Source organism: Silurus aristotelis (genome assembly GCF_946808225.1).
Source record: "Silurus aristotelis genome assembly, chromosome: 10".
NCBI lineage: Eukaryota > Metazoa > Chordata > Actinopteri > Siluriformes > Siluridae > Silurus > Silurus aristotelis.
Window position 1 is genome coordinate 16,422,554 of NC_139583.1, and position 26,402 is coordinate 16,448,955.

The 26,402-nt window shown below is 46.1% G+C and overlaps 3 protein-coding genes across 4 annotated transcripts in view; 1 reads left to right on the top strand and 2 right to left on the bottom strand.

Moving 5' to 3' along the window:
* LOC310732693 (uncharacterized protein) overlaps positions 1-14,559 on the bottom strand; it is a gene marked incomplete at its 3' end in the record, with an annotated part of 144,252 nt that extends 129,693 nt beyond the window's left edge. The window contains exon 1 of the mRNA XM_083553307.1: positions 14,515-14,559. Within this exon, the coding sequence (XP_083409433.1) occupies positions 14,515-14,525 (11 nt within the window). The 5' untranslated portion in view covers positions 14,526-14,559. The remainder of the gene's footprint in view (positions 1-14,514) is intronic.
* The window catches only part of LOC310732344 (uncharacterized protein), a 337,655-nt gene that overhangs the window by 197,276 nt on the left and 113,977 nt on the right, over positions 1-26,402 (top strand). The window lies entirely within an intron of this gene.
* Positions 1-26,402, bottom strand: part of LOC310732306 (uncharacterized protein) — a 1,052,581-nt gene that overhangs the window by 101,629 nt on the left and 924,550 nt on the right. The window contains exon 5 of one of the 2 annotated variants that reach the window (XM_083552690.1): positions 14,306-14,722. The gene's annotated coding sequence lies outside the window, so the exon portion shown is untranslated. Of the gene's footprint in view, positions 1-14,002; positions 14,723-26,402 lie in introns of those variants that run through there. The other variant, XM_083552689.1, reaches the window with a different exon arrangement.

Genomic DNA, 26,402 nt, shown 5'->3' on the forward strand with positions numbered 1-26,402 from the left:
ATGCTGCAAGAAGAACAGCTTTCCCTGGGCCCACAGGAGGATTGGATGTGCCAGCTTGTATAGGAGGTGAGATCGCAGACCCCCCCTGATGGTTTATGTAAAAAACACCTTTTGTCCATTTGGACAACACATGGTAGCCCTTGAGGTCTAAAAAAAAATGTTTTAATGCTTGAAGCACGGCCAGCATCTTCAGGCAATTGATATGCCATGTGTGATGGGGCCTTTCCCGGAGACCTTATGCAGAGCAGACATTCATGACCGCTCCCCAGCTTGTGAGGGACATTTCCTTGCATTGTGCCAATCCAGATAGGTTATTTAAAAAGGATAGGGGACAAAGGTTTTTATATTCAACGGGGAGACTGGGGCAAAAAATAAAAAAGGACAAGGGCATAATGGAGACAGACAAAAAAGATAGATAGCATGGGTTTGGGCTAGTCTCTATTTCTTTGTGTTCAAGCATCTATGTACTTGCATTTACACAGTTGAATGATAATAAAGGCCATCATCTTCTGGAAGTAAAACCCGTGACTCTGAGTCATTTCTACAACACAAGCAGCGATTTCAGATCACTGTTTTTCAATGGAAAACGTATAATGAATGTATTTGCTGAATTTGTGTAAGCAGTACACAACAACAGCATGCATGAAAAAATGCAATACTTAAACATTTATTGTAATAACAAGTCACAAACACATCCACTGTTGCGAATCACGGTTTATTAGGGAAGATAAGGGTCCACTGAACAACATGCTGTAAAGCATTTTTGCCCATGACTCTGAGTTGTTTCTACAACATTTGGTGCCCAAACGTGGGCCTTAGAAAAGGGCGATGGTGTGTCTGATCACTGTAGGCATTTTTGGCGAGCAGCACAAACAAGTGGCCACCTAAAAAGGTAGGCAATTTTGCTTATACATATTAAGTTTGTGCTGTTGGCTGGGGATGACCTGTGGTGATAAGGATACCTAAGAAAGCCCCCTTCAATTTAGAGAACATTGTGAGGGTTTTGCTTTCAGCGGGAATGAATGCATGCACTGGACTACTGTACTGTTAAGTGGATTTTGAGGTATGAAAAAGTAGCTGGTATTAAGCATTGCATTGGTCTATGTTTGCTGCTAAGAGAGCAGCAGGAAGTGTGAGCATAGACTGGAATAGGAATGCGCATTGGTTATGCATTAGTCTGTGTTTATGAAACGTAGAGTAATGGGCGTACGTGCACATAAATATAAGTACCGTTGGTCGTGAGGGCTCCCAGTGGTAAAATATATATATTTTTATATTTGGAACACACTGTTGTATGTAAAAAAAAAGAATTACTGTTGAATCATTGGTTAAGAAGAGCTCCCAGTGGTGTATAGATAACCTTTTTATGACAAGCATACTGTTTGTATGTCGAAATAAACTGTGATATAGATACAAATTATGTTCCTCATAATAAGGGTATCCATATCCCTGGGGAAAAAAAAGAAAAAGACATCCAAATTACTCATACAATAGCACAAATCTTCGACATACAAAGTATGTTCCTCATAAAAAGGGTATGTCAAGATTTGTGCTATTGTATGAGTAATTTGGATGTCTTTTTCTTTTTTTTTTTCCCTGGGCTATAGATACCTGTTTATGAGGAAAATGTCTTTGACATGTCACAAAAGCTTTGTGTTATTGTATGAGTATTACATAATTGCTGTTTTATGGTGTCAGAGTACTGGTAAAATAAAGCTGATATGTTGCTCATGTAGGATAAGTGAAAAAAAAAAAGGGATAATGAGTGTGTTAGGGACCTCTGGTGACTAGGTAAATGGATGGGAGGACCCAAATGCAGGATGCACAGTGAGGAATGGACGAATGACCAGCAGAAGGGGGAAGGCCGGTGACAAAATCCACAGCAATGTGCGTCCACGGGTGTCAGGGTACAGGGAGTGGGTGAAGGAGACCTATCAGACACCCCTTGGGGTTCATGTGTTGGTGGAAATTAAGCTGGACTAAAAAAGAATGCGCACGGGTGCAGGCGGTTGTCCCAGGCACCTCTCTGGGACAGAATGGCCCCTACACCCAGATCCGAGGCGTCCTTTCATAATGCTCTGATGGGGTATTGAATGCCGTTTAGGAGCATGGGCGGATAATGCCAGCAGCAAGCGAGTCCTGAATGTACTGGGTCATGGCCGCCTGCTCGGGTGCTGAAAGATGGTAAAGCCGGCCACAGTGGCATAGTTCCTGGCAGGAGAGGTGTGGCTCCCTAGGAGCAAAAACGCCAGGTGCGGGCTGGACCTGGGGAAGCAATGGCGGAGCCGGCGTCTGGGGAGTGGCGACTGGTGGTGGGTTGGGTGTGGCTGCCCCTGGGTGTGTTTCAAGTTGTTGAATGAGCTGCTGAAGACCCGAAGTAATTTCTTAGAGCCGCTGCTCATGGGTGGCAGAGACCTGGACCAGAGCATTAAGGGTGTTCTGGAGATCGGTAGCATCCACGGGATCTATAGCTGGCCAGATTGTTCTGTCAGGGACCTCGGGTGACTAGGTGAATGGATGGTAGGACCTAAATGCAGAATGCACCAGCAGAAAAGAATCAGGTGAGGAGGGTTTAGCACAGGCAGGAAATAGATAATGTCCGGATACTTGGGATTATTGTTGAAAAATTAACCCCAAGTTAATGGCAAAAATACAGCAAAAATCCGAAAAACCGGGAGATCCAAAAACGAAAAAAAGGCTGGACGGTTTCAAAATAGCGCAGAACCAAAATGAGACAATCTGGGAGCGCATGCAGCCGGCATTTATTTATACCGAAACAAGATGGCAGGTTTTCCGGTGCCACCGGCTGAAAGTTGGCGCCAAACCGGAAGTGGACGTCGTGACCGTGGAAATGTTTGTGCGGCCGGCTAACAGAGTGCTCTATGCCTGTCTGTATTCTGTGTATGAGCCCTGTATATAAAGGGACCGAGTGGAGTGGTGTATCTTAAATAGATAACTTTGATTAAACCAAAGTTATCTGATTTTTAAAGTAGAAATTGGGTTGATGCATGTTTAAGAAAATATTATCTAAATAATTTGAGTGGCTGGCAAATATTAATAGCAAACGTGGCTATTATTGTTTGGCATTGTAGGTGGAGTTCTATGATTGTATAAGATTACATACCATTGTAATAAATGTAATTCTAATAAAACAGCTGCATACGCGTGAGTATAACAGTAAGGTTAGAGTTGTGGTGTTAGAATCTACAGGACATAATGGCAGCCTCTCCTGCGGTAACCTTAGTGTTTAAACATCAGTTGTGTAAAGACCTTGTGTAGCGAATTTAGCTCACAAAGAAAGGTGAATATTTATAATTACTATAAATATTTAAGTTAAGTTAAATTGATGATAATGGAATTAACATTACACTTATTTGTCTGTTGGTCTGGCAAACAGACAGTATAATTTTATATTAATTCTATAAAAGAGGTATCTTCCTGGCCAAGAAAGACGTAACCCCCTTTTTCTTTATACCATAAATTAAATTAAAAGAGCATGTAGTTCAGACCAGATGTTGCAGGAACTTTGCATTTAATTTATGGAACGTACTCAGAGACAATCACTTGTGAAAAATATGGCGTTTAATAAATGAGACAAACACACATAAAACTGTCTACACAAACAAACAAAAGAAATAAAGAAAAAAAAATTAAAAATAAAATAAAAGTTAAAACTAGGAAAGGAGGAAGAGAAAGGAAAAAAGAAGAAAGAGAGAAAAAGAAGGGATGGAAACGCTTAAGCTTCAAAATTAAGCACCCCTACTTCCCCTAACTGGGAAATCGTCACAGGAATTTAAATTTACCTTAAGATTTTATAAGACTTAAAATGCATCTAAATTCGTTGGTAAAGTAAACGGTTACTTGCATTGGCTTGTTGCACAAGAGTCCGGATGCAACAAAGAAATCTTTGAAGAGCCAGTTAGGGTGGGGTCAGATGTTCTTCCAGGTTCTCCTGAAGATCAGAGCAGTGGTTGTTCTTGGAAGTGAAGCTTGCCGGAAGATCTTGAAGGAAGAGGGAGTCGTTTCCGAACTGTTTCGTACATTTGACGATTGGTGGTGTTTGTGACATTTTAAAAGTCTCGAACTCCACCCATCTTTGGGGGAATGGCCAATACTACAGCCTGAAATTTCGGAGGGAAAAACTTTCAAGTTTTATCCAAAGTGTATTAAGACGGTATGGTACCTTTCGTGATCAAATAAAATGTACCATTGTTTGAAAAATAAGTTACAGATAATTTTGTGGTCATTTGGATACTAAACATAAAGAGAAATTACAGCATTAGAACAGGGGTAAATTAACATACAGTAATTAAAGTATAACTGATGTTGATACAATTTTGTATTCTGATGTATGCAATGCACCCTTGTTAGGAAAGAAAGAATAAAGCGAAGATAATGTTAAATCAACTTTGAAATCAAAAAGAAGAGACAACATTAAAACAGGGTTACATTAATAGGATCTTTGGCGTACAACTATAAACAATAAAGGAGATACATACAAGCATAGGTTATTGTCGTGGGATGTGGAGCATCTTATTCATTTTGTTTAATTAGAAAAAGGAATGCTTTATTGTATCTGTGTGTGTGTGTGTGTGTGTGTGTGCGTGCATGTGTATGTGTGGGTGTGGGTGTTTTATGGTCGAGGGTCCCTATGAGGTCAAACAGAGAACCTGCATGGGGTTATCTCGTCTTGTGGTAGGATCCAGACCTTCTGGAGCCAGTTGTGTGTGGGTGTGTGTTTTAGGATTAGGGGGTCTTTGTAAACTTTGTAAACTCAACAAGAATTCAGGGTTTGGTCCTGTTTCGTGTCTTTGGAAGGGGGAGTGTGACACTTTACGGATATATCACCCCCAATAAAAGTTTCAACTTTTGATTGAGGTGAAGATGTCATTAGTTAAAAGAAATGCCTGGGACATGAAATCTAAATGACCTGTGCCAGACGCTACACTTGTAAATAAGTTCTCAAATAAATTGTAAAAGAGAACTAAGAGCATGGGGATAAAATGGGCTAAGCAAGGGACTTTGATGTAGCATTGTGTAGGGAAATAGAAACTTTGATAAATAATTACAAGACTACATCGATAAATAAAAAGAATATGGGGAGAGAAATAAAAAAATCAAGAGAGAGAGGTATTGACTTTGTTGAAGAAGGACGGAGAAGAGTTGAAAAAGGTAGAGAGGAAAAAAAGGCAGACGGCGAGGCAATGATTATAACATCAGGAAAAAGGTAGCAACACCCCCTCAATATGTGCCTTTTGAGGGACAATTCCCATTACTCAAAGGAATGGTGGAGGTTGCGGATGGGAGGTAATGGTAATTTAGATGTAGAGGATAAAAAAACAAGTAAAGAGGTTTTAGGGATTCCCCTGCCACGCCCCCATTGGTGGCTGTCAGGGATTCACCTGCCACGCCCCCCTCGGCAGCAGTCATGCTGCCTTGTTATACCGTGCCGGCTTTGTATGCCAACAGCTGTGACTCCTTAAGAAGAACACTATATAAACTCATGTTCTCGAGTCACAGGCTCTCGGTTTTCTGAGTGTCCGCGAGCGCTCCGCGCCGCCAACAGTGTTCCCACGAGCGCGTCGCTCAGCTTCAGAGTTCCGCCGAGGGTGCCGCTCAGCTCCAGAGTTCCGCCGTGGGTGCCGCTCAGCTCCAGTGTTTCGCCGAGGGTGGCGCTCTGCTCCAGAGTTCCGCCGTGGGTGCCGCTCAGCTCAAGAGTTCCGCCGAGGGTGCCGCTCAGCTCCAGAGTTCCACCGTGGGTGCCGCTCAGCTCCAGTGTTCCGCCGAGGGTGGCGCTCTGCTCCAGAGATCTGCCGAGGGTGGCGCTCTGCTCCAGAGATCCGCCGAGGGTGGCGCTCTGCTCCAGAGATCTGCAGAAGAGCTCAGCTCCATTCCAGAATCCCGAGGAGAGGTCAGCTCTATTCCAGTGTCCCGAGGAAACCTAAGCAACGCCTGGCCGCGAGAGGGACGTTGTACCGCCGCCTGGCCGCGAGAGGGAGTCGTACCGCCGCCTGGCCGTGAAGGGGTCGTCGTATTGCCGCCTGACCACGAAGGGTACGTCGAACCGCCGCCCCCAAGTCTCCCTGGAGGCATCGGCTCGCCCCCAAGTCTCCCTGAAGGCATCGTCGAACCGCCACCCCCAAGTCTCCCTGAAGGCGTCGGCTTGAGTCCAGGTTCCCAACAGGGCGAAGGATCACCTCCAGGTCTTTTAGAGGAAGAGAAGGCATTTTCGTGTTGCTCTAAGGGCGTCATTTCAGCCCAACGCCCCGCCGAAGGTGCCACTGGACTCCTAAACTCCGCCGAGGGCGTCGCACAGCCTCCGATCTCCTCCGAGGTCGTCTCTCTGCCTCCGATCCCAGCCCAGGGGGTCGTCCAGCTTCAGACCTCTGCGGAGCACGTTGCTCCGTTCCTGATTTCCGCAGAGGACGCCGCTTTGCCTTGGGCTCTTCCCGGCCTTCCCCTGTCCCGCGGTGATGCTACCCGGGCCTCCTTTGACCCGAGGCGGTTAGAGAGGCCTTCCTCTGTGTGCCCTGGCCCACCTGGCATAGGTGGGTTTTGGGCCGTCGTGTGTCGCCCCTGGAGGGGGAAGTAATGTCAAGGATTCCCCTACCACGCCCTCCTCGATGGCTGTCAGGGATTTACCTGCCATGCCCCCCCTTTGGCAGCAGTCATGCTGCCTCATTATACCGCGCCGGTTTTAAATGCCGACAGCTGTGATTCGTTAAGGCAAAGACTATATAAACTAATGTTCTCGAGTCACAGGCTGTCGGTTCTTCAATGTCATGCTGGTGATTCTTGTGGCTGCTCGACCTCCAGAATTTCCACTGGTTCTGTCTTCGAACTCCGTTCCCATGAGGATTATTCTTTGCTACTGGAGTTACTTTCGTTTCAGGCTTTGCTTTCATTTGGACATTTCCTTTCGTTGTGGATTACTCGTCCCAAGCGGATATACTTTCAGTTCGTGACTCTCCGTTTTCTGTGTGAGTGTTTTTGGGTGAACTGAATAATAAAAGACTATGATTGAGTTACTTCCGCTTCCGCTTCCGCTTCCGCGTCGTCAGCCTGACAAGAGGAAAGCTTTCCTTTTGGTTGTTATAAGGAGGTAAAGGCAAATTTACAGAAGTTGAGAAAGCAATATGGAAAGGACAGTAGATTGGAAGACACTGGAGGTAGAAAGAAAAGCACAGAGAGGATAGACAGGACCATTACAACACCAGAACAAAAAAAGAAGTGTGACAGAATAGAGAGTGAAGGTGAAAAGGAGGCATCATTTAATGCAGATAGTTGGAAGCAGGGAAGACAAACTGGAAGACATAGGTCCATAGCTCCACAATTTCCAATTTTTATTAAAGGTGCACAGGAACAATATGTGCCGTGGGCTACACAGGACCTTGAGGGGCTTGTCACTCACCTTCCTTACATCCACAAAGGAGCAGAAAAATGGATAAAGGTGAAATGGCTGGTAAACTTTCAACGGTGGGGGATATAAAAGCTCTCTTGGCAAAGATCTTGGGAGGAGCGAAGATGCAAGAAATTCTTCAAGCCTCTGATATGATCGAGGCAGTAGATACACATCATATGGATGGGGCTGTTTTTGATGCTTACTGTCCTGCAGTGTGGCAGGCTCTGCATGCTGAATATCCAACTAGAGTTGACCCAAAGTCATCATGGGGCGATCAGTTGGGGGAAACAGAAAATCAGACCATATATGTGTAAAGACAATTGAAAAAATGGAAGCAAGAGACAGAAGTGGATCCTGAGGGAGATCCTCGGTTGGCTACACTGTTTAGACAGGCAGTGGTAAATGCTATGCCACAGCCTGTAAAGAGCAGGCTGGAAGATGTGGTCAGTTTGAACTCGAAGGCACACAAAGGGTTTTGTGACCACGTTTTACATGCTGTTGACCAGTACAGAAAGAATGAGCAGAAATTAAGAAATCAAGAGAAAGATTGATTGGGGGGAGGGGGTGCCCAGAGAATCCTACTGGGGAGAAACAGTTACCAATTATAACTACTAATGATGAACAAGAACCTTTGTTACATATTGAAGTAGACGGAATAAATACACTTATGTTAGTAGACACAGGATTTATACATGCCTATATTCCAATTATGCCGCACATCTCCTCATGTCTGGGAAATTTGCAAAGACGGTAGGATTCTCAGGACAGAAGCAGATAATTCCTATGACTGCTCCAGTTTGTCTATAAAGTAATAACAAAAGTGTGAATATACCTGTTCTAGTCTCAAATCAGATGCCTGTTCATTTGTTAGAAATAGATGCATTGTGTAAATTAGGGTTACAAATATGGTGCTATCCAGAAGGTCGGTAGGTAGATATAAAAGGTACATAAGAAATCAGATGATCACTGAGCCAAAACCGAATGTCTATTGGGTAGCTCAGATAGGAAGTGATGTCAATTTAGTAATTAATAAATGGGAAACGTTTATAGAAGCAAAGATTCCTGAAGCACTTTCACCAACTTCTACGTTTCACTGTACAATGATGCAACTAAAGACACCAGCATGGAAAAGATATAGTATGAAGAAATGATAGAACAGAAAGTTAAATTGATCACACATTACATCATCACAGGTAAGACTACCCAGTTGATTGCAAGGAAACTAACTGCAATACATGAAGCAATCTATATGCAGAAAAAAAAAGCAAGGAGCCTGGAGAGGAGGAAGATACTTCATACCCAATTGATTTAGGAGACCAGGTCTATCTGAGGAAGTGGAACGAAACCAGGAGGGAGGGGCCCTACAATGATGTTACTCCAACAGCAATTCTGGTGGAAGGCAGGACCACGTGGTATCATTTGACTCACTGCACAAGAGTTACTAAAGTAAGTAGAGTAAAACAAGGGGGACATCGCAAGCAAACAAAGGAAACGGAGGAGAATCCGTTTCCTTTTCCTGGGTAAAGTAAGCAAGAAAAAAATAATAATGAAAAATGAAAAATCGTGTGGACATTTACTGCTCTGATTGTGTTTCACAGATATCGGAGTGGGATTCGAGCACTTCAGAGGAGGATGAAAACGATGATTAAAGAGAGCACTGGCCTAACCTCTCGTCAAAAGCTGGTTCTCTACAATGTGTAAAGTATCCGAGAGTCAATGTGTGAGAGTTTGTTTAAGATGAGGCAAGAATGTTTAAGATGATGTTGACTTTTAATGCATTTTTATTTAAACATTACTTAAAGTTACATATCTGGATTAGTAATAGGGAAGTATTGTAGCAAGAATAATACTTTAAAAGATACGGAGGTCGAGTCTTTTACTCCTTTCTTGTCAACAGCCTGTTCAACTCTCCTGGTCTGCCTAAAATGAAGGATAGAATGCCTGTAACCTTAAGTTCATAATCAAGACCAAGATGACCAAGGGTATCTTGGGGATGTAACTCATTCTGGGGTACAAAAAGGCAATGACCATCTTTTTCTTCTTTCGGCTTCTCCCATTAGGGGTCGCCACAGCAGATCATCCTTCTCCATACCCCCCTGTCCTCTACATCTGACTCTTACCCCAACCACCTGCATGTCTTCCCTCACCACATCCATAAACCTCCTCTTTGGCCTTTCTCTTTTCCTCCCTTCTGGTGGCTCCATCCGTAGCATTCTCCTACTGATATAACCAATGTGTCTCCTCTGCACCTATCCAAACCATCTCAATCGCGCCTCCCTTACCTTGTCCCAAAACGTCCTACATGCGCTCTCCCTCTAATAAACTAATTTCTAATCCTGTCCATTCTTGTCACTACCAACGAAAACCTTAACATCTTCAGCTCTGCTACCTCCAGCAACACCTTCTGTCTTTTACTCAATGCCACTGTATCTAAACCATACAACATCGCAGGTCTCACCACAGTCCTATAAACTTTCCCTTTCACTCTTGCAGATACCTTTCTATCACAAATCACTCCTTATACATCACCCTATGCTCCTCCTTCTTCTTAAAATAAGTGTTCACCACTGCTATTTCCATCCTTTTAGCAAAATCCTCCACATTCCTCTTCTTAAGGCCATACCTACCCATCACCTCCTCATCACCTCTGTTCCCTTCACCTACATGCCCATTAAAGTCTGCCCCAATCACCCATCGTTCATTCCTAGGTACACCTTCTACCACTCCATCTAACTCACTCCAGAATTTTTCCTTCTTCTCCATCTCACAACCCACTCGTGGAGCATAAGCACTGATGACATTTATCATCACCCCTTCAACTTCCAGCTTCACGTTCATCACCCTATCAGAAACTCTCTTCAGCTCTTCACCTTCAACTCTTACTGTACTCTTCTATCAGAATCACCCCTACACCATTTCTTTTTCCATCCACGCCACACTGGCCATACCTGGAGTAAACTCCAGGAAGGAGGGGGCCACAGAAAGAGCCTGCAGGTCTTCTACTCTCTTGAGCGAGCAAATGGCCAACAAGAATGCGGTCTTAATGGAAAGATACCAGGTCCCACCCAGGCACTCTAGGTCATACTGAAGGAAAAACTGCAAGATAGCCACCGACCCGGAAGTTTGCGCCGTTGAACTGGAAGTGCCCGCTGCGAAACCAGAAGTGCACGCCGTGTGCCCAGGAGATCCTGACAATGACACTGCTGTTGTGGTGTTCCTGATCTCCATTATCGACGAGACAGCCTACCTACAGAAGATTAAAAACCTGGAGAGATGGTGCCAGGTGAACAATCTTCTACTGAATGTCAGCAAGACTAAGGAGTTGATAGTGGACTTCAGCACAAAGCAGGAACAGTCATACCAACTGCTAAACATCAACGGGACCCCAGTGGAGAGAGTGGACAGTTTTCAGTACCTTGGTGTTCACATTACCCAGGACCTCTCTTGGTCCTGGGTCCTGCCACATCAAAACCCTGGTAAAGAATTGGTAAATTTCACAATTTTTATTCATATATAGGTGTGAGCATAACTGCCGTGCTGCAAACTTTTCTAAAATCTTAAAGGGGCTAAAGGGGAGGTTTGATATTGGCCTATTGTTGGTAAGGTGACATGGGTCAAGGTCAGGTTTCCTAATTAGGGGGTTGATAACAGCCAGTTTGAACGATTTAGGTACATAACTAGTGCTAATCATCGTTTATTATTTTTTTCAGAACAAGTTCACTTTCTTCTGGAATTATCTGTTTAAAGAAACATGTAGGCAAGGGATTGAGAAATAAATGAAATCATTCTCTTGAACAGGAGTAAAACTTGTATGTTAAAATTACAGTGTTTTTGCCTGTTTTTAACCTAATTATTAAGGTTCAGAAATATGCTGATATAGCAGCACTAAAAGCTTTTCTTTAACTCAGGAGGCTCTCCTTCCATGCTATTTAAATTACTATCATTTGGTTTTACGCCATTACATTCTAATTTCCAAGTTGTCTGTTTTGAGGTGTGCATATGATCATTATACCACTGTGCAAGTTTTTTTCTCTCTGTTCATTTTGGTTTTAAGGGGAGCTACATCATCTAGAGTGTAACGGAATGGTAATGTTGATTCTAGCCATTCAGTGGATTCAGGGTTAGACAGAGATTTAATTAATGTCGATAACTCCATAAAATTATTGATAATTGACATGAATGTATGCTAAATATTTTAATGAGGTGAGGTACTAATGCAATGACTGAGGCACATTATAGATAAAGTAATGATCTGAAATATCGTCAGACTGTGGAATTATGACTTTATTTGTATATCGAATCCAAATGTAAATATTAAATCAAGAGTGTGTCCACCACTATGAGTGGGTCCTAAAACATTCTGATTAATTTCTACTAAATCTAGAATGGACAGAACTACTGTTGTTAAGGAGACTAACTTATTATAAATATTTATCTTAAACTTATCTTAAACTTAGAACCTAGACTTTTAAACCTAGACTTAAAAAGTCACCAGCATCTGCAAATTCTATGAGAAAATCAGAGAAGGGCCCTGGGGATATATAAATAATAATTAATAGAATTGACTAACCAGACATGCTTTTCTTGCATATTTTATGTTGGTGTAAAAAACCTCGAATGTGTTACATTTGTGTTTAGTTTTTTGTGTGATACTTATTATTATAAATAGCTGCAACACCACCGCCTCTGCTATGTAGACAGGGCTGGTGTATGTTCGTCACGGATAGACCAGGCGTCAGGAACCGGGAGTAAAATGAGGTGTCCTTTTTTTATCTTAAATATGCAAACACAAGAGAGTAAAAAACGAAACTGCAGGAAACGATAAACTTAACTGAATCATGCTTCATCCGAAGCATAGCTAGGAGCATGGAAACTCCTGCAATTGTAAGCATGGTAGGTAGTCCAGATCTATGGTCATAAACTGTAGATAGTATGGTGAGTAAAGGGGAAGAGGGAACTTATAAAGGGGCGGGTAAATGGAGGACAGGTGTAGGTGATTAGTAGGAGGGAGAAGCTGAGCGAGAGTGTTGGAGGGAGGCATGACCAATGGCTCGACATAATGCGGGCTGAGCTGCCTGCAGGGCAGTCGGAGGTGCAGATCTCAGGTTAACAACCACACCTTGTCTCCTGGTTGATAAGGAGGTGCCTCCGATATTCGAGGATCTGCAAAACTCTTTGTAATTCTGAGGGCTCTTTGGAGCTGGGTATGTGCTGACTCCCAAAGTCTCTCACTCTCTCAGGAACCAGTGATCCACCACGGGGACAATCAAAGGTTCATCCGTCCAGGTGAACAGTGAAGGTTGGAATCCGAGCACGCACTGGAGTGGGGTCAAGCCGGTGGCTTCTTGGCGCAATGAGTTCTGTGAGTACTCGGCCCATAGGAGAAACCAGTTCCAACTAGTCTGGTCCTGGTGGCAGTGCAATCGAAGGTAGCATCCCAGCTCCTGTATCCTCCGCTCTGTCTGGTCGTTAGTCTGTGGGTGATACCGTTTACCTTTCTTCTGGTTAACACTAAGGAGCTTGAAAAATGCCTTACATACTTGAGATGTGAACTGAGGACCCCGGTCTGACACCTGCGGTCTCTAGAGCTGTTGGCAGACCTCGGAGTGGTACCAATCTGCAGGCTTTGGAGAAGCGATCCACAGCTACCAGGATGCAGATGTTACTCTCAGAGTTTGGCAGATCCGTGATGAAGTGGATACTCAGACAGGACCAAGGTCATTGTGGGGTCGGTAGGGGCACCAGTTTTTCCTCTGGTAAGTGGTGTGGTGTCTTTGGCATGGCACAGACAGATCAGCCTCGGACATATCTATCTGGGCATCCGCTTTCCCATTCTGGGAGCCTGGACGATAGGTGATTATGTGGTGAAAGTGGGTCAAGAATAAAGCCCATCTGGCTTGCCGGGGGTTAAGGCATTTTGCCTCTCTAAGGTATTGGAGATTCTTGTGATCGGTGATCAATGTCAACGCCAGTTCCAACCAGGTCTGCCAATCTTCTAGAGCCAGTTTGGTAGCCAGAAGTACTCGATTACCAATGTCATAGTTCTGTTCTGCGGGAGAGAGTTTCTTTTGAAAAGACGGTGCAGGATTGCAGGCATGGAGGGTTACCCGTATGTTGGGATAGGGTGGCCCCTGCGCCTATGGAGGAGGGGTCCACCTCCACTATGAAAAGGAACTGTGGATCCGGGTGTCATTGGAGAGGGGCAGTACTGAACCTCCTTTTGAGTTCAAGAAAGGCCTGCTCGGCCTACTGGTTCCACACAATGGTTTTGGTCTTTCCCCTTAGGAGTGAGGTAAGGGGGGCAGTAAATAAATGATGATCTGTGGCAGAAGCTATGCGACCTTGGCGTGCTTCGAGAACCAGGCCTCCAGACTTCAGCGTCGCCTGCGGCCCATGGACGGAGGAGGGGGAATCGAAAACGCTGCGTGAAGAAGCGGAAATGCGGAACGCGAGCGGGGGCTAGTGCTAGGCTAAAAGCTAACCCTAGCAGGCCTGCTCTACCATCTCTACTGCTGGCAATCTCTACTCAATCTCTACTCCCTGGACAATAAATTGGACTACATCAGACTCCAACAAGCTACTCGGCATAAGTACAGACACTGCTGCGTTTTTGTGTTTACTGAGACGTGGCTGGGCGACAGAGTTCCGGACGCCGCCATTCAGCTGGACGGGTTAGCCACATTTCGTGCCGACAGAAATGCAGCTCTGTGCTGTAAGACTCGCACCGGCGGTCTGTGTGTTTACATCAACACAATCTGTCCTCGTCCACCTACTGCTCATTGCTGTTGGAGTTAATGGTTGTGGGATGTAGACCTTTTTAATTAGCCTGGGAATTCACCACCGCTATTGTGCTTGGAGTGTACATACCACCTAGTGCTAATGCTAAGGAAGTGCTCAGTGTACTCTACGGGACATTTAGCGAACTACAAAACACACACCCTGATGGATTGTTTACTGTCGCCGGAGATTTTACCCATGCAAATCTCAGGACTGTGCTTCCTAAAATTCATCAGAATGTGGACTTTGCAACCAGAGGAGAAAACATGCTGGATGTTGTTTACACAAACATCCGGGGTGCATACCGGGTGAACCCCCGCCCCCACCTCAGGTACTCAGACCACATCTCTGTTATGCTGATCCCAGCATACAGACCACTCAGCAAGCGTTCAAGACCAGCTCAAAAGCAGGTGAAAACCTGGCCAGCAGGATCAATGTCCGCTCTCCAAGACTGCTTTGAATGCACTGACTGGGACATGTTTAGGGAACTGCAACCAATAGCGATTTCATTAACTTGGAGGAGTACACGTCAACAGTGACCAGCTACATCGGCAAGTGCATTGATGATATGACCATCTCCATCACCACCACACTGAGCCACTGAGTCCACTGCTGTTCACAACTGTGTAGCAATGCACAGCTTAAATCACATCATTAAGTTTGCGTATGATACAACCGTGGGGGGTCTCATCAGCAAGAGGAGGTGCAACGGTTAACAGCCTGGTGTGGAGCCAACAACCTGTCTCTGAACATTGACAAAACTAAAGAGATGTTGACTTCAGAAGAACACATCAAGATGGAGATGGAGATCGGTGGAGATCGTCAAGAGCAACAAATTTCTTGGTGTTCACTTGGCGGATAATCTCACTTAGTCACTTAACACCAGCTCCATCACCAAAAAAGCCCAGCAGCGTCTCTACTTCCTGAAGAAGGCTGAGAAGAGCCCATCTTCCTCCCCACATCCTGACAACGTTCTACAGAGGGACCACTGAGAGCATGTGTGGCTGATCTGTAGATCCCAGACTCAAAACACACTCGCACACCCATGACTTCAGTACCACTCACATTACATCACTTATTTACCATAAACTGTTTACATGCCGTTTTTGCACATCTTTCCTGAAGTGATGCTATATTGCTTTTTTGCACAACATTTTGTTTACATTTTGGCTACTGTTCACTTTGTCTTGTTACAACAGGTTTACTGGCAGAGCTATTTTGTGTTTTGTGGTTTGCCCTGTGTTGTCTTTGCACTGTTTGCACCAGGGTGCACACATGCACTTTATGTGGCGAGGACTGAGCGAGAGGCTGAGCGAGAGTGTTGAGCGTTGGAGGGAGGCATTTATACCAAACCACATTTCTCTCAAACACATTACATTAAACTCCTGGTCAGTAATAATTTTGTTTATTGACAGCACTTTTGACATGAGAGCTCTAACATTTAACAATGCAATTTTTAGATCAGGGTGCTGGCTGTGCATTCAGTCTTATTTAATTTAATGTTAATCAAGATACTTGAACAAACTTTCTGATAATTTCTACAAGGTTTCGCTCAGGAGACAGACAGTCTCAAGTTGGTGGACCTTTTGTGATGACTCAGTTTAGCTAGCAGATAGTCGGTTTAGCCTGTTTGTCTGCTTCCTGGCTCTGGACAGTCACTGGTTAACTAGTGCTGTTCTGAGACTATGACCTATACTACAAGAAATGAGAGCAGCACTTTATACCGAGTGGGATGGATACCATCCCACCCTTTATACCTTTATACCGAGTGGGATGGATACCATCCCACCCTAACAGGCCAGCCTTGCCTTTAAAATTGCTCCAATTATTAATGAAGCCCACATTGTTTTTGGAGCACCATTTGGACATCCAGCAGTCCAGCGTCCATAAACTGCTGTAAGCTACATCGCCATGCCGCATTGGGATGGGTCCAGGGCATATTACAGCATCGGACATTGCCTTGAATAATTTACACACCTCTAAAAACTCTTCGTAACCTCTGACCATCGAATGCGTATATCATTAGCTCTTGTGTGAAAAACTATCTTAGAGAACCTATGCTTTCCTAAAAAACTGGTGCGCTGGTGCCCCTAGCTTAAGGTCTAGCTAATATCACATGCTTCAGAATAGAGTCTCCTATAACCAGAGCTCTTTCTCTTGAATAGAGCAAACCTGTTAAACACGTGAAGCAGAGAGGCATGGTGCTCCCATGGGTGATCCTTAGCTTTGTGAGTATGTGGCTTGTTTGGAATGAAAAGCCGCACCCACACTGGGACTTTGTGGAAAATATTGGACACCCTTAACCTAGATTATATGCCATAGTGTCATTCTTGAGCTGTTGGTGTAAATCCAGCTCTCCTGAATGAAAAAGACTGAATTTATGACATTGAAGACTTTTCTGATGAGTCTTCTAAAGAGAAAACCCAGACCCAGTCCAATAGATTGCATAACATAGGTTTTCCTTGAGTGAGCACCCCCCACTCAAACAGAACAAGAAGCTACAACATCTTGTAGCGTCTGGCACAGATCATTAAGATTTCATGTCCCAGGCATTCCTTTTAACCTATGACATCTTCACCTCAATCAAAAGTTGAAACTTTTATTGGGGGTGATATATCCGTAAAGTGTCACCCTCCCCCTTCTAAAGACACGAAACAGGACCAGACCCTAAACTCTTGTTGAGTTCACAAAGACCCCCTAATCCTAAAACACACACCCACACACAACTGGCTCCAGAAGGTCTGGATCCTACCACAAGACGAGATAACCCCATGCAGGTTCTCTGTTTGACCGCATAGAGACCCTCGACCATAAAACACCCACACATACACATGCGCACACACACACACACACACACACACACACACACACACACACACACACACACACACAGATACAATAAAGAATTCCTTTTTCTAATTAAACAAAATGAATAAGATGCTCCACATCCCACGACATTAACCAATACTTGTATGTATGTCCTTTATTATAGTTGTATGCTAAAGATCCTATTAATGTAACTCTATTAATGTGTCTCTTCTATTAAGGCTTAATTTACTTAGAATTATCTGTTTTTTACTTTCCTGACAAGGGTGCATTTCATTTGATCAGAATACGACATTGTACTAACATCCGTTATACGTTAATTACTGGTCCCAGCACATTAATGTATACCTGGTCTAATGCTGTATGTCCTTTTAAGGCCTGATGTCAGAATGTATACAAAATTATCTGCTCTTCACTTTCCTAATAAAAGTGCATTTTTTGTTTTGTGTTTTAATTTTTTTTTATCAGAACATAATGTCATAGTAACATTAGTTACACTTTGACTACTGATCTACGTATGTATGGGGGAGTGGTGGCTCCAGTGGTTAAGGCGCTGGATTACTGATCGGAAGGTCGGGGGTTCAAGCCCCGGTATTGCCAAGCTGCCACTCTTGGGCCCTTGAGCAAGGCCCTTAACCCTCTGTGTGCTCCAGGGGCGCCGTATCATGGCCGACCCTGCGCTCTGACCCCAGCTTCCAAGCAAGCTGGGATATGCAAAGAACAACATTTCACTGTGCTGTAATGTATATGTGACAAATAAAGGCTATTCTATTCTATTCTGGCTATTCCATTATTATAATGTACCGCTGCCTTTATGCCGTCATTCCTCATCGTGTTTAGTATCCATTTGCCGGACGAACAGACAAATAAGTGTAATGTTATTTCCATTACCGTCACTTCAACTTAACTTAAATATTTATAATTACTTACTTACCTTTCTTTGCAAACTAAATTCGCTACAATCTTGAGGAGCTGACCAGGACTTGCCCCCAGTTCAACAGCTATTTCACTTAAAGATGCCTGTGTCAGGAATCCACCTGCCACACCTCCGTCAGAGACTGTCATTGCCGCTGCGTGCTCCCAAGCTCGCAGCGCAAATCATGCACAGCTGAAGCGCATCACGCAATCACTCCCGGCTTCCATATAAACCGCTCACTCACACACACTCGCTGTCCGTTATTTCATGTTCATGCCCGTCCGCGTGTGTGCCGGTGTGTTCGCGGCTGCTCAACCCCGCTACGTGCCGTTTGACTCGGACTCTGATTTTCTGGATATTCCCTGCTCACGCAGGTATTTTGTGTTGGCACTACCTGTTTGTGTTATTAATGTCGCACATCGGCGGTCGGATTGCGCTCGGCCGCGATTCAGCATCTCCATCTCCTCACCTCCACCTCCAAGAGCACAGTTCCGCACCCGAGTCTCATAGAGATCTCCGCCCTGCTTCGAGACCTCCAGGAAAACTCCGCTCCACCTCAGGTTCTCCAGGGGATCTCCGCCGTGCTCCAGGCCATCCAAAACGGCTCTGTTCCGCTCCAGGACCTCCAGGAGCTCTCCACTCTGCTTCAGAACCTCCGAGAGAACACGGCACTGCCCCAGGACCTTCCGGAGAGCTCGGCTCCGCCCCAGGACCTTCCGGAAAGCTCGGCTCCGCCCCAGGTCCCTCCGGAATGCTCGGCTCCGCCCCAGGTCCCTCCGGAATGCTCGACTCCGCCCCAGGTCCCGCCGGAAAGCTCTGCCAAGCTCCTGGTCCCGCCGGAAAGCTCTGCCAAGCTCCAGGTCCCGCCGGATAGCTCTGCCAAGCTCCAGGTCCCGCCGGATAGCTCGGCCCAGCTCCAGGTCCCGCCGGATAGCTCGGCCCAGCTCCAGGTCCCGCCAGATAGCTCGGCCCAGCTCCAGGTCCCTCGAGCGCTCGGCCCAGCTCCAGGTCCCTCAAGAGCGCTCGGCCCAGCTCCAGGCTCCTCCCGAGAGCTCCTCTCCGCTCCAGGCTCCTCCCGAGAGCTCCTCTCCGCTCCAGGCTCCTCCAGAGAGCTCCTCTCCGCTCCAGGCTCCTCCCGAGAGCTCCTCTCGGCTCCAGGCTCCTCCTGAGAGCTCCTCTCCACCTCCGAGCGACCCCGAGAGCTCCTCTCCGCCTCCGAGCGACCCCGAGAGCTCGGTTCCGTCCCTGAGTGACCCCGCGAGCTCGATTCCGTCCCAGGACCTCCCGCCGAGCTCCTCTCCGCCTCCGAGCGACCCCTCGAGCTCCTCTTCGCTCCCGGTCCCTGACGAGAGCCACGCCCTGTTCCAGGCACCGCCAGAGAGCCACGCCCTGTTCCAGGCACCGCCAGAGAGCCACGCCCTGTTCCAGGCACCGCCAGGGAGCCACGCCCTGTTCCAGGCACCGCCAGGGAGCCACGCCCAGTTCCAGGCACCGCCAGGGAGCCACGCCCAGTTCCAGGCACCGCCAGGGAGCCACGCCCAGTTCCAGGCTCCGCCAGTGTGCTCTTCTCTGTCCCTGAGCGACCCAGTGTGCTCCTCTCTGTCCCTGCGCGACCCAGTGTGCTCCTCTCAGTCCCTGAGAGGAGCACACTGGGTCGCGCAGTGTGCTCCTCTCAGTCCCTGAGCGACCCAGTGCGCTCCTCTCAGTCCCTGAGCGACCCAGTGCGCTCCTCTCTGTCCCTGAGCGACCCAGTGCGCTCCTCTCTGTCCCTGAGCGACCCCGAGAGCCCGGTTCCGCTCCGGAGAGTCCCTGAGAGCCCGGGTTCCGCTCCAGAGAGTCCCCGAGAGCTCGGTTTCGTCCCAGAACTCCCGAGAAAGCCAAGCTCCATTCCGGATTCTCCAGAAGCGTTCGGTTCCACGCCAGTATCCCAAGAAGAACACCTCTTCATCCAATGGGATCCCGGAGTACACAGCTCGCCTCAGAGACTGCAAAGGGGGAGTCGTCCCGATGCCTCTAGGCTCCACCGAAGGCGACGGCTCACCCCACAGTCTCCCTAAAGGCGATGCTACCTCTCAGAGCCCCGCTTCACTCAAAGGATCCCCAGAGCTCTCAACTCAGCTCCGAGACTGCGAAAGGGATGTCGAACCACTGCCCCTGGCTTCCTCCGGAGGCGACGGCTTGCCCCACAGTCTCCCAGAAGGTGACGACTCGCCCTACGAGCACTCTGAAGGCGAAGCTACGACACAGATCTCCTCTTCGCCTCAAGAAACCTCAGAGCACTCACCTCAGCTCCGGGACTGCGAAAGGGAGGTCGAACCGCTGCCCCTGGCTTCCTCCACCGGCGACGGCTCGCCCTACAGTCTCCCAGAAGGTGACGGCTCGCACCAGGAGCACTCAGAGAACCAGGTCACGTCACAGAGCTCCTCCCACGGCGACATCTCGCTCCCGAGCTCCTCCCACGGCGACGTCTCGCTCCCGAGCTCCTCCCACGGCGACGTCTCGCTCCCGAGCTCCTCCCACGGCAACGTCTTGCGCCCGAGCTCCTCCCACGACGACTTCTCTCCCATGAGCTCCTACCTCGGTGACGGCTCGCCTCTGGGCCCCTATCACGGTGACGTCTTGCCTCCAAGCCCCCTGGACAAGGACCGGTCGCTTCTGAACTCCCCGGAGGTTGAAGTCATGCTGATGAACCCTGCCGAGGTCATCACTCAGCCCCTGTGCCCAGTCAGGGGCGTCGCTCCATTTCCGGTCCCCATCCAGAGGGTCTTCCAGCTCCGGTCCTCGCCGAGGGCGTCGTCCAGGTCTCCATGGTGGACAGGGCTCCGTTCCCGGCCTTCCTGGATGTCGTCGGTCTGCCCCAGGAGGTCCTCCTCCATCCGGTCTCTGCCGAAGGCATTACTCCGCCTCCGGCTTCCACTGAGGGCGTTGCTCTGCCTCCAGCCTCCCCTGAGTGCCTCGTGCAGCTCCTGGTCCCCGTAGGAGACGTCTCTCCGTCTTCAGTCGACGCCGGGGGTTTCGCTCCGCTTCGGGCCGCGGTGCTGGAAGGTACACCGCTCCTGGTCCCCGTAGGTGACGTCTCTCCGTCTCCGGTTGACGCCAGGGGTTTCGCTCTGTCACTGGCCGCAGCGTTGGGATGTGTTCCGGTCCTGGGTTTTGCTGTGTCCGGGTTCCCCTTCCGGCTCTTCTCAGAGGTGGTCGCTCCGCCTCGGGTCCTTCCCGGCTTTCCCCGGCTCCAGAGCGGTTCCAGCCGGGTCCCTTCAGGCCCTGGACGATCAGGAAGGCCCTCCTCTGAGTGCCCCGGCCCTCCTGGCTTTGTGTGGGTTGGGGGCGTCCGGTGCCGCCCCTTTGGGGGGGGGGGGTGGTGTCAGGAATCCACCTGCCACACCTCCGTCAGAGACTGTCATTGCCGCTGCGTGCTCCCAAGCTCGCAGCGCAAATCATGCACAGCTGAAGCGCATCACGCAATCACTCCCGGCTTCCATATAAACCGCTCACTCACACACACTCGCTGTCCGTTATTGCATGTTCATGCCCGTCCGCGTGTGTGCCGGTGTGGTTGCGGCTGCTCAACCCCGCTACGTGCCGTTTGACTCGGACTCTAATTTTCTGGATATTCCCTCACGCAGGTATTTTGTGTTGGCACTGCCTGTTTGTGTTATTAAACACTGTTTGCTTTCACTTCGGCTTCTGCCTCCGTTCTCGCCTGACAGCCTGGAATCTATTAAACAGTGACATCATTAAATCATTTCTGAAATGTACCAAATTAGAAGGAGGTAGAGTAGCAGCAGCAAAAGGGAAAAAGTGGAGAAACGTTGACAAAAACGAAATCATGTCCTTTATTGGTTTAACCCTTCTTGCAGGCATGGACAAGAGCTAAGATTTGCTTTTGCAGGAGCTATTTCTGCTGCAATCTGACTATTGTTCTTTGCTAGAACAAGCTGTACAAATCACCTGTCATAAAGCCATCCGAATTAATGGAGAGGTATCAGAATTTTGAATTTGTATTCGATGGCAACATGACCATGGTATGCTATTTGCAGAAGAAGGGAAAGTTGTCCTGTCTGTTGTCCTTCTAAGCACCATGCATGATCACAAATCAGTGGATGACACCAGTGTTAATAAGAAACCAAAAATAATCCAGTACTATAATAGAACCAAAGAAAGCGTGAACACATTGGATCAGATGGTTTGCATCTACTCATGTAAGCAGACTGTCTTGCAATTAACTGGGTGTTCTTCAAAGTAGCCACCTTTTGCTTAGATTACTGCTTTGCACACTCTTGGCATTCTCTTGATGCCTACTTTGAAGAACCTACAATATGACTTTCAGTTCACTTTTTTGTTATGTATATAATTCCACGTGTTAATTCATAGTTTTGATGCCTTCAGTGTGACTCTACAATTTTTATAGTCATGAAAATAAAGAAAACTCTTTGAATGAGCAGGTGTGTCCAAACATTTGGTCTGTACTGTATATACAGTGGGTACGGAAAGTATTCAGACCCCCTTAAATTTTTCACTCTTTGTTATATTGCAGCCATTTGCTAAAATCATTTAAGTTCATTCTTCTTCCTCATGAATGTACACACAACTCCCTATATTGACAGAAAAACACAGAATTGTTGACATTGTTGCAGATTTATTAAAAAAGAAAAACTGAAATATCACATGGTCCTAAGTATTCAGACCCTTTGCTGTGACACTCATATATTTAACTCAGGTGCTTTCCATTTCTTCTGATCATCCTTGAGATGGTTCTACACCTTCATTTGAGTCCAGCTGTGTTTGATTATACTGATTGGACTTGATTAGGAAAGCCACACACCTGTCTATATAAGACCTTCCAGATCAAAATGCATGTCAGAGCAAATGAGAATCATGAGGTCAAAGGAACTGCCTGAAGAGCTCAGAGACAGAATTGTGGCAAGGCACAGATCTGGCCAAGGTTACAAAAAGATTTCCGCTGCACTTAAGGTTCTTAAGAGCACAGTGGCCTCCATAATCTTTAAATGGAAGATGTTTGGGATGACCAGAACCCTTCCTAGAGCTGGCCGTCCGGCCAAACTGAGCTATCGGGGGAGAAGAGCCTTGGTGAGAGAGGTAAAGAAGAACCCAAAGATCACTGTGGCTGAGCTCCAGAGATGCAGTCAGGAGATGGGAGAAAGTTGTAGAAAGTCAACCATCACTGCAGCCCTCCACCAGTCGGGGCTTTATGGCAGAGCGGCCCAACGGAAGCCTCTCCTCAGTGTAAGACACATGAAAGCCCGCATGGAGTTTGCTAAAAAAACACCTGAAGGACTCCAAGATGGTGAGAAATAAGATTCTCTGGTCTGATGAGACCAAAATATAACTTTTTGGCCTTAATTCTAAGCGGTAAGTGTGGAGAAAACCAGGCACTGCTCATCACCTGTCCAATACAGTCCCAACAGTGAAGCATGGTGGTGGCAGCATCATGCTGTGGGGGTGTTTTTCAGCTGCAGGGACAGGACGACTGGTTGCAATCGAGGGAAAGATGAATGTGGCCAAGTACAGGGATATCCTGGACAAAAACCTACTCCAGAGTGCTCTGGACCTCAGACTGGGCCGAAGGTTTACCTTCCAACAAAACAATGACCCTAAGCACACAGCTAAAATAACGAAGGAGTGGCTTCACAACAACTCCGTGACTGTTCTTGAATGGCCCAGCCAGAGCCCTGACTTAAACCCAATTGAGAATCTCTGGAGAGACCTAAAAATGGCTGTCCACCAACGTTTACCATCCAACCTGACAGAACTGGAGAGGATCTGCAAGGAGGAATGGCAGAGGATCCCCAAATCCAGGTGTAAAAGACTTGTTGCATCTTTCCCAAAAAGACTCCTGGCTGTATTAGATCAAAAGGGGGCTTCTACTAAATACTGAGCAAAGGGTCTGAATACTTAGGACCATGTGATATTTCAGTTTTTCTTTTTTAATAAATCTGCAACAATGTCAACAATTCTGTGTTTTTCTGTCAGTATGGGGTGCTATGTGTACATTCATGAGGAAGAAGAATGAACCTAAATGATTTTAGCAAATGGCTGCAATATAACAAAGAGTGAAAAATTTAAGGGGGTCTGAATACTTTCCGTACCCACTGTATAATATATATAAACTTTTGGTCTGTACTATATAATATATATATATATATATATATATATATATATATATATATATATATATATATATATATATATATATATATATATATAATATTGTATATCCTGGCCCGGCCCCTCTGTCAAATTTTAGAACCCATTGTGGCCCGTGAGTTTGCCCATCCCCGGTCTAGAATGTAGGCACGCCAGATACTAAGTCAAACTTTTGTAATAAATGCATTTATATTTGTCTTGCTCAAATAGCTCAAGTTTTCAGGATGGAAGCATTTGTTGCTCTAAAACCTGTATATACCTCTCAGCATTGATGGAGCCTTTCCAAATGTGCATGCTGCCTATTCTACAGGCACTTATGCACTCCCATAACATTTAGAACTGCAGCTTTATTATTATTATTATTATTATTATTATTATTATTATTATTATTAATATTATTATTATTATGCTTTACCAGTATGACATACTGTTGTGTGTAAAATTGTAATTAAATAACTGAATTGTTTGCTTTGCAAGGTTTGTGTGAAAGTTCTCTGAAAGTACCTCAAAGTTTAACATCGAAAAAAAATATTAATAGCATCCCAAATGTAGCACCTATGGCACTGATTCCATGGCAGTAAAGAAAAGATGCTTACATCTACCTAGGTCCGATGTGAGGTAAGTTAGGCCAATTAACAAGAGAAGCGCCAGTTGAGTTTAACAGCTTGCCTCCTTAACAACAGCAAAATAAATGGCACCATAAACAATTTTCACACAAGAATAATAAAAACACAAAAAAAAAGAGCTATTTAAAATAATATAAAATAAAGTAAATTCCCCCTTACATGTTAAGTTTGTCCCTGAAGTGAATGTGGTATGTTGATCCAGAGTTCCAAAAACATGTGTATGTAAGTGAGCATTCAATTCTTTGTCCTCGAGTGCATTTGTTGTAACACTACTGTGTGTTAATAATGCCTTAACTGGCACTCTCGACGTAAATCAAGATTCCTCTGGTGAAAAATAAACGGCTGGCCACTCCGGTAAAGATCATCTACCAGTCTCGCTGGGCTAAGCTCACCATCTCGGTTCATCCAAACTTTCTAGTACTCACAAAAACCAATGATTTTCTTTTCTAACATGAGACGTCATTGACTTCTTTTTCTTTCAAAGTGCATGTGACCAATATGTAGGAATACACTCCAATCTATTAAGCAGGTTGCATCAAGTATTCACATTTGACCAAAATAATGACTTGTAATAATATTTCTGTTTTATTTATCAGAAAGGTATACTGTCAGGGTGCGAGCGCAACAGAAGGCGGAAGCCGGAGTACAGGTACGAGGGAGAGAGATACACACAAGCACACACACGCACGCGAACACGCGCACACATACAGTGGGTACGGAAAGTATTCAGACCCCCTTAAATTTTTCACTCTTTGTTATATTGCAGCCATTTGCTAAAATCATTTAAGTTCATTCTTCTTCCTCATGAATGTACACACAACTCCCTATATTGACAGAAAAACACAGAATTGTTGACATTGTTGCAGATTTATTAAAAAAGAAAAACTGAAATATCACATGGTCCTAAGTATTCAGACCCTTTGCTGTGACACTCATATATTTAACTCAGGTGCTTTCCATTTCTTCTGATCATCCTTGAGATGGTTCTACACCTTCATTTGAGTCCAGCTGTGTTTGATTATACTGATTGGACTTGATTAGGAAAGCCACACACCTGTCTATATAAGACCTTCCAGATCAAAATGCATGTCAGAGCAAATGAGAATCATGAGGTCAAAGGAACTGCCTGAAGAGCTCAGAGACAGAATTGTGGCAAGGCACAGATCTGGCCAAGGTTACAAAAAGATTTCCGCTGCACTTAAGGTTCTTAAGAGCACAGTGGCCTCCATAATCTTTAAATGGAAGATGTTTGGGATGACCAGAACCCTTCCTAGAGCTGGCCGTCCGGCCAAACTGAGCTATCGGGGGAGAAGAGCCTTGGTGAGAGAGGTAAAGAAGAACCCAAAGATCACTGTGGCTGAGCTCCAGAGATGCAGTCAGGAGATGGGAGAAAGTTGTAGAAAGTCAACCATCACTGCAGCCCTCCACCAGTCGGGGCTTTATGGCAGAGCGGCCCAACGGAAGCCTCTCCTCAGTGTAAGACACATGAAAGCCCGCATGGAGTTTGCTAAAAAAACACCTGAAGGACTCCAAGATGGTGAGAAATAAGATTCTCTGGTCTGATGAGACCAAAATATAACTTTTTGGCCTTAATTCTAAGCGGTAAGTGTGGAGAAAACCAGGCACTGCTCATCACCTGTCCAATACAGTCCCAACAGTGAAGCATGGTGGTGGCAGCATCATGCTG